Genomic DNA, 10,052 nt, shown 5'->3' with positions numbered 1-10,052 from the left:
TTGATGTATATCAAACCATAGAAGAATTTCAAAAAGAGCAATGCCACCTAGAAAATGAATGTGAACATTTTGTCTGAGGAGAGCCATGTCCTAAAAGAAAAAAAAGCAGCTATTCATTGTGATGCAGGACATCAAAATATAGTTAATGATGGAGAAAGCCAACCAGCCCTTAAGGAATATCTCCATGCAATTGCCCATAATCTATCCCTGTAATAACACATTATCATATGTCGATTTTTTTCAGCTTTTTTCTTTTTCAGTTGTTTTCACTATTTTCAATTGTCAGCATGATTTTTTACAATTCCCAATGCTATGTATTTCATCTTTACATCATTTGCAATACTGGAGGTATAAACTGTGTAGAGACTTTTAGAGAGTTATTTGTTTTACACATTCTTTGCAAATTTGACTGCAAAAGTACATTACCACAGTGTTGACTTTGTGTTTAGGCATTGTGCATGTATGTAAAAACGTTGAAACTTCCTCAGTAAATGAAGAAAGGTTCTTTCTGTATATCTGTCTGCATTAGTGAAAAATAAAATTTCTTGTTATCTCGGCTCTTTGGGCAATTGCATATGCAGTGGTTACCTACTGTAGTTTTTGATTGATCTGTCAAAAGACTTAGGTTGTTTGTCGTGGTATTTCAGATGACCACAGTTATAAAGCTAGGTGAACACACTTACCAACCATAGTGATAATGTGTTTATACATTTCCTTTTTCACCTCTTTCTTTGTGAATATGGTTCACATCATGGCTGTTACACCTGTGTGACTGTCATTAGTATACCTTAGTGCCACAAAAATATATATATGCTGTCATTGCCTATTTTTTTGTGTAAAGTGGTCTTTGAAGTGTTCTGTTGTGTTTTTATGTTTCTCAAAGGACACATTTGCCTCTTTAAAAATTTGTTTTTAAACTCTGTTGCCCAAGCTGGAGTGCAGTACCATGATCATGGCTCACCACAGCCTCAACCTTCCCCAGGTTCAGGTGATCCTCTCACCTCAGCCTCCTGAGTAGCTGGGACTACAGGCGCACACCATCACACCCAGCTAATTTTTGTAGTTTTAGTAGAGACAGGGTTTCGCCATGTTACCCAGGCTGGTCTTGAACTTCTGGGCTCAAGTGATCCACCTGCCTTGGCCTCCCAAAGTGCTGGAATTATAGGTGTGAGTCACCATGCCCAGCCCCCAAATTCTTTAAAAGATAACTCCCCTTTTAAAAATATGAATGAGGGCTGGGTGCTGTGACTCACGCCTGTAATCCAGGAGGCCAAGGTGGGTGGATCACTTGAGCCCAGGAGTTCAAGACCAGCCTGGGTAACATGATGAAATCCCGTTTGTATTAAAAATACAAAAATTAGCCGGGTGTGGTGGTGTGCACCTATGGTCCCAGCTACTCGGGAGGCCGAGGTGGGAGGATCACCTGAACTTGGGGAGGTCGAGGCTGCAGTAAGCCATGATTACACCACTGTACTCCAGGCTGGGCGACTCCAGCAGGGTGACAGAGTGAAACCTTGTCTCAAATGAAAGAAATATTTACGCTGAATGCAGTGGCTTGTACTTGTAATCCCAGCCCTTTGGGAGGCTTAGGTGGAGGATAACTTGAGATTAGCCTAGGCAGCAAAGTGAGACCCTGTCTCTATATTATTGTAATTTTTTTAAAAGAATCTAAAAAATTATTCTTCCTAGAATTACATTTTTGAGATTTTGATGTTTCTTGATTGTCATTTTTGGGATTTTAGATCTCAGGGTTTTGATCTTTTGGATTTTCAAGATTTGGTATTATGGTGTTTGAGATTTGTGTATTTTGGTATTATGATCGACTCCCACTTTACCAGGTTTACTTTAAAAGTTTCCCCAAGTAATGTAGACAGTGATTCTCAGCTACAGCATTTTTATACTAATGATCGTGATGGGTTTTGTAAATTCTGAATTGAGCTAATTATAATAATTATATAGTTTGACAGTATGCTTTGGTTTTCAGTTGTGACTTGAGAAGTATTTTATATGGTATTTTTAACAAGGAGAAAAAAACAGTTACAAAGATCATCTTCACTAAACTAAATGCCATGGAATAATTTAGATTGTAGTTTATTTTATAAAATCAAAATGTAAATGAAGTGAAGCGAGGGTGTTGCTGCTATCAAAAGTTAAAAAGAAAACACATATTTAACTCACTATTGTTTTAACTTTTCTTAAAAGTCATATGACTTTATACTTTGTCTTTAACAAGGTCTCAAACTAATCTTTTAGAAGATGACTAGTAAGGGAGCAAGGCAAGTGTGTAATAACTTTTAACACAGCTAATCTTTACATTATACAGTTGGCTGGGGAACAGACCAGGGAGTTGATGGATTCGGAGAAGAGCCGGGAATTAAATCGCAACTAATGAACCTTATTCGATCTGTAAGAACCGTGATGAGAGGTAAGAAGAAAAGCCAATAGAGCACTCTTAAGTTTTAATGTTGTGGTTTAAGTAGCAAAGGTTCTAAATGTGAATACCACATATGCCATTCGTAGTGGGAATTTTTTTTCTCTTTTAACATGGCTTTAATGTCCATCAGTGACAGACTGGATTGAGAAAATGTGGCACATATACACCATGGAATACTATGCAGCCATAAAAAAGGATGAGTTTGTGTCCTTTGTAGGGACATGGATGCAGCTGGAAACCATCAATCTCAGCAAACTATCGCAAGAACAGAAAACCAAATACTACATGTTCTCACTCACAGGTGGGAATTGAACAATGAGATCACTTGGACACAGGAGGGGAAGCATCATACACCGAGTCCTAGTGTGGGGACGGGGTAGTGGGGAGGGATAGCATTAGGAGATATACCTAATGTAAATGACGAGTTAATGGGTGCAGCACACCAACATGGCACATGTGTACATATGTAACAAACCTGCACGTTGTGCACATGTACCCTAGAACTTAAAGTATTAAAAAAAAAAAAAGTTAAATAAAACAAAACAAAACAAAAAGAAAGTTCCTGTTTCTTTTTTTTTCTTTCTTAGTTTGCTTCTTACTTCAATTTAAGCCAGTTGGTACAAATAGAATGCGTAGTATAATCTGTATTATCTGTTTGTGTGTTACCTGTCAGAGCTAAAAGACAAAATTATATTCTTGCCTTTTGGAAACTGTTGCTTCCAAGTTGTAAAATCATATACAGTATTGGGAGATTTTCGAGAGAAAGCTCGGCACGTTGGTTTACTCCTGTAATCCCAGCACTTTGGGAGGCCAAGGCAGGCAGATCACCTGGGGTCAGGAGTTCGAGACCAGCCTGGCCAACATGGTGAAACCCTGTCTCTACTAAAAATACAAAATTAGCCGGTGGTGCATACCTGTAAGCCTAGCTATTCAGGAGGATGAGACAGGATGATGGCCTGAACCCAGGAGGTGGAGGGTGCAATAAGCTGAGATTGTGCCACGCCACTGCACTCCAGCCTGGGAGACAGAGCAAAACTCTGTCTCAAAAAAAAAAAAAAAAAATAGAGATCTGGTATCTGTCATTCTACTGGAAAATATTTTTGAGCAATTCAAGAAAAAAAAGAGTTCAAAAGCCTTCTATTCAAAATCGTTATAATTAGGACCTCTTCTCCCTTTAATCACAACCTTGGATACAATGGTAAGTAAGTTCATTTTTAATGTAGTAAAATGACACTACAGAATCTTCTTTGCACTCTATTTCTAATCTCAATTGTCAGTGACAACCCTGTGGGTCTACTTCTCCCTGGCTCCAATGCACTTGTGTTCCTGGGGTTGCACCGGGAGTATCCACAGATGTTTCACATTGATCTAGCTGTTCCAGTGCAACCCTTACTCCCAGTTATACAAGCTCTCTTTAAATTAAGTTTTGGATCTAATGATCCAGTGTGTTTTAGAATGTTTCTTTGTTATAACTATTTACAACATGATTATGATGACACATTGTTAGATATTTCTATCCTTCCTGGAGGCTAATAATTATTTTCTAGTTTTTTCTCTGTTTTTTCTTTATAGTAACAAACTTTTTTTTTTCTCTTTGCAGTGCCATTGATAGTAGTAAACTCAATTGCAATTGTGTTACTTTTATTATTTGGATGAATATCAGTGGAGGAAATGGAGACTCAGAAGAAGACATGCCAGTAGAAGTTATTACTTCGGTCATTATTGGAATATTTATATCTTAGCTGGCCGACCTTGCACTTGTCAAAAATGTAAAACTGAAAATAAAACCAGAGTTTCTATTTATCTGGTTTTTTTTTTAATGTTGCACTTGTAGTTTCATTACAAAAAGATCAGATCATGAGAGGTAGTAACTCTCCAGGACTGGAATATCTGATTGCTCACTGTTAATAGTAGTTCATGCTGTGATGAGATTGTTAAAAGGGTGCAAGACTGTTGCTTCTCTTTTTCTTAGATATTTTTCTATCTCTCACTTCTCAGGGATGAATTTTTTTTTTCAAAGTTTTGAAGTTCCTTGCAACTTAGCCATGATGTGAATGGTTATCCCTAGATAAAATTTAAAGGATTTTTAAAAAGCAATTACTGCACATAAAATGATAAATAGGTAATTTGAATAATTTTATTTTAAGCTCCTTGGTTAATTATTTTGTCTGTCGTCTTAGCTATAAGTTCAAATTTATACATACTATTGAGTATTAATATTCTCTGATTTCAGGGAGAATTCTGTCAGTCACATGATGATTATGTTTTTGTTTAACATTCTTTCCATGCATCTGTTATTTTATTAATTGGCCTGAATGATGAGACCAGACCAGTGTTTACAGATTTTCATTGTCAGAAAAATCTATAAGTCTGCCCTTTTTACAATGATGATTTAAAAAAAAAAAAAAGCATAAATATTAGCCTGCAAGAGCAGTCCTAAACAATCACAATTAAACTGTACTACCCAAGAAAACTGTTTATTGTGAAGCATTTACCTTCAAAAAAATCATTACATTTCTGTTTCTTGGTGGAGTAGCACATTGTGGAGTGTGATTCTTAATTCTTCATGAAGTTTATCAATAGGACATTCATGCTGGATAGGTTGTCTTTTGTTTTTATGTCTCAGACCATTTTGTGAGGTTGTTTGCCCATCTCATAATACAGATTTATGCAGAAAGGTTGAAATTATGTAAATGGTTTTTATGGAAGTTAATCAGTTACAGTATTTTAAAGGGGTAGAATGGCATCTTTGTTTATAGGAGAACATTTGTAAATAAAGTTGAATTTCTAAGTCAAGCACTTGTTTTTGTACCTTAGTATAAACCTTTCAGTGTTAACTGCATTAATCTCCATTTTGTGTGAACACCTCTTATTATGTTCTTTGCTGTAAAATCACTGAGTATAGAGTTAATGAAAGTAAATATTTACATCTTTTTTTTTTCTTCTTTGGCGAATTAACTGAATTGCTGACATACATCCAGAAGACTCACGAGCAACTTTTATTTCATGACTTAAGTTACTTCTAAAACTCTGGAGCAGGTATTAAGTACCTTTTGACTTTTCCTGAGTTAGAGATGGATGATCTTTGGACTGTAGGCTTGCAGCTAGTCCAAGGAATGTACCATGGATTCTTAGTTGATTACTTGGTTTGTGTGAATGACTAATTTGGTACTTAGAGGCCATGTTCTTTTAGCCTTACAAAGAACTCATGCATGAGTTCAAGTTTGAGCTACTGAAAAGATTCAAAAGAAGCAGTTACTTGAGGGCAGGCCCATTTCCCCATATGGTATGAGCAGTACAAAATTTTTTAAAAAGAAAGACCTTGATCTGATGTTATTTTTCATGTAAGACATTACAGCATACCTTCATCTTAATTCAGTGTTGGGATGTTGTTCAAATATTCCATCAGGGAGCAGTCACAGAAGGACCAGGATCAAAGTATTCTGTAACCAAGTAGTTCTGAGGAAAGTGAAGCAATGAACATCAAAATATGTCATATCTGGAGGCCACTTCCTAATTCCAGTTTGTAGCTAAAGAAGGGTCTGTAAGCTTTCACAGGTCAGCCTTGGTTTCCCCAGAGCAGTTGTGATTCAGTAAACAGTGTGTTATTTTAATAGACAATGACTTAAGTGCCTGTTGGCCTGCCCATGTCCTCCCCTTTATCTATTATCAGGATTAACAATTTGTGATCATTCTGGACTCCAAATACCAATTATGTTTGTAGTCCTTATGTATTCTGGCCCTGTGTTTGCATGCCTCTGAACTGTGCGAAGGTTCTTGCCTCTAGTCTGTAGATATTAACCAAATTCATACCCTAGTCGCTAATCAAGTACAGTGGTTTTCAAACTTTTATTGTTAACAGCAGAACCAGATTTTCAAAGGAATTCTGACACAACTAACATTCCAGTATCTAAAACAGATGAGAGTAGTTCCATTTGTTTGTTTTTAGTTGAAGTAGGGCTGGGATTCAAAGGCTCACTATTCAGCCTCCACTGCACTCTTGTCAAGCTTCCCAAGGCATTTCCATAAAACCCTAAATTTTCAAAAATATAGCTAAAAAGTATCTTATAAAAACCCCTGCTTTAGCCATAAAAAAGAATTAGATAATAACTTCTGTGAGAACATGGATGGAGCTGGAAGCCATCATCCTTAACAAACTAATGTAGGAACAGAAAACCAAATACCGCATGTTCTCACTTATAAGTGGAAGCTAAATGATAAGACCTTGTGGACACAAGGAGGGGGACAACAGACACTGGGGGCTATTTGAGGGTGGAGGGTGGGAAAGAGTGCCAGAAAAAAGTAACTATTGGGTACTGGGCTTAGTACCTGGATAACAAAATAATCTACCAAACCCCCGTGACACAAGTTTACCTATTTAACAAACTTGTACATGTACCACTAAATCTAAAAGTTAAAAAAGTAAAAATACAAAAAAATAAAATCCCTGCTTTAGGGAGGTTGGAGGGGGTGAGGGATACAGAAGCTACATATTGAGTACAATGTACAGTAGTCCAGTGATGGGTGCACTAAAATTTCAGACTTTACACCACTATACAATTCATCCATGTAACCAGAAACCACTTGTACCCCTAAAGCTATTGAAATAAAAAGCTAGATGAGTTCTCCCACCTTTCTCTCCCCACCAAAATCCTTGCTTTAGATACAATAAAAGTAGGCAATCTGATCTGTGTTCTATATGTGTTAGATGTGTATTACTGGTGAAGTAACAAGAGAAAGCAAGATACTTGACTAGTAAAAAGACTAGGAGGCAAGATATATCTAATATATCAAGCAAACCTTTTGCCATGTGACTGAAAGCAAATACACTTCCTAAGACTTCAGTAGTTTTTGGTTATCCTATCTGTAAAATTGGTCAATAACCTTCAGAACAGACGTCTGGTCCAGATTATCTATATATATCTTTTCCAGATCACTAATCTTTGAATCCAGTTGTGCTTCAACCAAAGAGATGTTCTCCTGAAAATGTTTTTTATTAAGTAAATCACTTTCTCATTTATTAGTTTCTAAGTTATTACCAATGTAACGTTTTGAGGCTGGGCACGGTGGCTCATGCCTGTAATGCCAGCGCTTTGGGAGGCCGAGGCGGGAGGATCACTTGAGGTCAGGAGTTTGAGAACAGCCTGGCCAACATGGCAAAACCCCGTCTCTATTAAAAGAACAAAAGTTAGCCGGGTGTGGTGGCACATGTCTGTGATTCCAGCTACTCAAGAGGCTGAGGCATGAGAATCGCTTGAACCTGGGAGGCGGAGGTTGCAGTGAGCTGAGATTGTGCCACTGCACTCCAGCCTGGGCTGCAGTGAGACTCCGTCTTAAAACAACAAAAATAACATTTGATACCAATCAGAATGGAATTCTTTTTTGTTAAGATTTCTCTTGGCCCCTGATTGTTCATTAGATGTCAAATATTGTGAAAACATTTGATGCAAGGACCTGGGTCACAGTGAGCAATGTCTAAGGGTATCAATGATAAGTTTTTCCTACTGTTTTTGTTCCAGTTCAGATACTGCTTTATGTCTTCACTCCTTTGGGTTTTTTGCCCCCTTTTTTTTTTCTGAATCCAGCCCCTCCCTTTGGCGGGCTGAATTTCTTCTTTACTTATTTTGCCTTTCATCAAGTAGATCCATATGGAGAGATGAAAGCCATTAGTCCTATCCCATGATTCCACATAATGTGAATGAGGCCAGGCATTGGTGCTCGTGCCTGTAGTCCCAGCACTGTGGGAGACTGAGGTGGAAGAATTGCTTTAACCCAGGAGTTTGAGACCAGCCTGGGCCACATGTGGGACCCCACCCTGTCTACAAAAATCAAAATTAGCCAGTTGTGTGCACCTGTGGTCCCAGCTGTCTGGGGAGGCTGAAGCAGGAGGATCCTTTGAGCCTGGGAAGTCGTGGCTGCAGTGAGCCATGATTGCACCACTGCACTCCATTCTGGGTGACAGACAGAGGCCCTGTCTCAAAAAAAAAAAAAAAAAAAAAAAAAGACACTATCAGTCACACTACCCAATTGCCCAGTCTTGGAGCCTGATAATTGATGCCTTCTCCCTAACCCCAATCTAATCTGTCACCAGTTTCTGTTTTGCCTCTTATGAATTTATCCTCTTTGCTTTGTTTCCACACATCCTAATTAAAGTATCTCTCTTGTAGCCTTGCAGTGGGACTCTTACGTGGTCTCACCCATTCTGGCATCTCTCCTATCCATACTGCAGGCAGAGGAAGCATTTAGAATTCTTATATTACCCACTTAAAATCCTTTGGTGATGTCTTAATCTGGTCAAAGACAGCTAGCTCATAAGGGGAAACTAGAACCAAATCCTTTTTCCTTCAACCAACTAGGCCTCACACAAAACTTAAACTTAGCCAATATGAGTAAGACAAAAAAACTTCAGATTCAGCGGGGAGAAAAAGCAAATGGCTCCTAGTCCAAGGGACAGAATGGGTTACAGCTCTTAACAGGGCTGGCTGCAGCCTTGGGTAGTGGGGGTGTTACATTGTGGCATACGGGTGGCATATATGGGTCCCCAGTCAAGGACAGAGCAGTGGTTTTATCAAGGGGTATAACCCTAGTATAAGGTGTAACCCGAGTATCCTACTATGTCAAGAGGGCTCCAGAAAGTTGTTCAGTCACTTTCATAGTGAGTGCATAAGAGTGACCTTTCTGTACTCTATTATTCAGGTCCACATAACTACTTGCATCAAGAGGAGACAAGTGGAGACCCCCACGAGTGTGGCAGCGGGGTAGGGAGGGAGGTGGTTCTGGGTGTACCAAGATAGAGCTCCCGTGGAACAGGAAGGCACGGCCCGTAGTGGCTCTAACCGGGAGAGAGGCAGGGTGGGAAGGCTGACTAAAGTTTAGGGATGGCTGAAGCGGGAAAGGAGGGACGTCGCTGCCTCAGGGAGTAAAGGAGAAAGCAAGAGGTGCCAGGTGCTATTCAAGTAGCTAAGGGGGAAATGGCGACTTCGGAGATCGGGTGGTCTAGTAAAGTATGATTTCTTAGTTAAACCTCGAGAGTGGACAACTAGTGGAGGAAGGGAGGGTGAAGGCAAAGAACACTACTCAGTAACACTCGTTCAACAGTGGTGCTGTGGACTGTAAAACAGCTACCGAAGAAAGGCAGGGGATTATTTTACCTCGTGCATCCCGGCCCAGGAGGCCGCGCCCTTGGGAAAGCAGGTCTCTAGAAGGGCATAGCTTTCCGTCACCGGCGTTGCAGACGGAGAACTACTCCACGCGGTAGCTGTACCGCTCGGCGGAAACCTCGGGCGAAGGGTGGGGCGAAGCCGCGAAAGGTGGGGTTTCCGGCGCGGCCAGGACCCAGCTTCCGGCGTCCGTTGGGACGCTGCGGGGATTTTTATCCCGGCTGAGAGGAACCTGCGGCCAGCGTGGCTGGCTGGTTTTGCCGTTAGTGGGGGCGTTTCCTGAGGACGGCGTACGGAGTGTGGGTGAGGAGCTGCTGTGGGACGGAAGAGGAAAAAGCGGAATTGGGGCCGGGAGGCTGCAGTTTTTGTGACAGGGTTCGGGAACTACCAGTGGCGCCCACAGGCCGCCCCTCCTCTCAGGCCTGGCCAGCCTGCGGTCTTGCTCTGTGCACATTCCA

At 40.1% G+C, this 10,052-nt stretch overlaps 2 protein-coding genes across 3 annotated transcripts in view; both read left to right on the top strand.

The window, feature by feature from the left end:
* Nucleotides 1–1,815: 1,815 nt before the first annotated feature.
* IER3IP1 (immediate early response 3 interacting protein 1) lies at nucleotides 1,816–5,230 on the top strand. The gene is made up of 3 exons (XM_011977753.1): nucleotides 1,816–1,861; nucleotides 2,324–2,425; nucleotides 4,035–5,230. Exons 1-3 carry the CDS (start codon nucleotides 1,816–1,818, stop codon nucleotides 4,088–4,090), a joined length of 204 nt encoding a protein of 67 aa, XP_011833143.1. The 3' UTR covers nucleotides 4,091–5,230.
* A 4,520-nt stretch (nucleotides 5,231–9,750) lies between these two features.
* The window catches only part of HDHD2 (haloacid dehalogenase-like hydrolase domain containing 2), a 52,593-nt gene continuing 52,291 nt past the window's right edge, over nucleotides 9,751–10,052 (top strand). For both annotated transcript variants that reach the window (XM_011977749.1, XM_011977752.1), the window contains exon 1: nucleotides 9,751–9,897. The gene's annotated coding sequence lies outside the window, so the exon portion shown is untranslated. The remainder of the gene's footprint in view (nucleotides 9,898–10,052) is intronic.

The sequence above is a fragment of the Mandrillus leucophaeus genome, unplaced genomic scaffold (genome assembly GCF_000951045.1).
Source record: "Mandrillus leucophaeus isolate KB7577 unplaced genomic scaffold, Mleu.le_1.0 Scaffold1830, whole genome shotgun sequence".
In the NCBI taxonomy this organism is placed as follows: Eukaryota; Metazoa; Chordata; class Mammalia; order Primates; family Cercopithecidae; genus Mandrillus; species Mandrillus leucophaeus.
Note: the sequence above shows the minus strand (reverse complement) of the source record. Positions and strands in the feature narration are given on the sequence as shown.

Bases quoted from the DNA above. Each gene is read 5' to 3' on its own strand.
- IER3IP1 (XM_011977753.1), top strand. From the start codon at position 1,816: ATGATCGACTCCCACTTTACCAGGTTTACTTTAAAAGTTTCCCCAA. The intron at 1,862-2,323 runs GTAATGTAGACA...TACATTATACAG, and splicing joins TACTTTAAAAGTTTCCCCAA to TTGGCTGGGGAACAGACCAG. The intron at 2,426-4,034 runs GTAAGAAGAAAA...TTCTCTTTGCAG, and splicing joins TGTAAGAACCGTGATGAGAG to TGCCATTGATAGTAGTAAAC.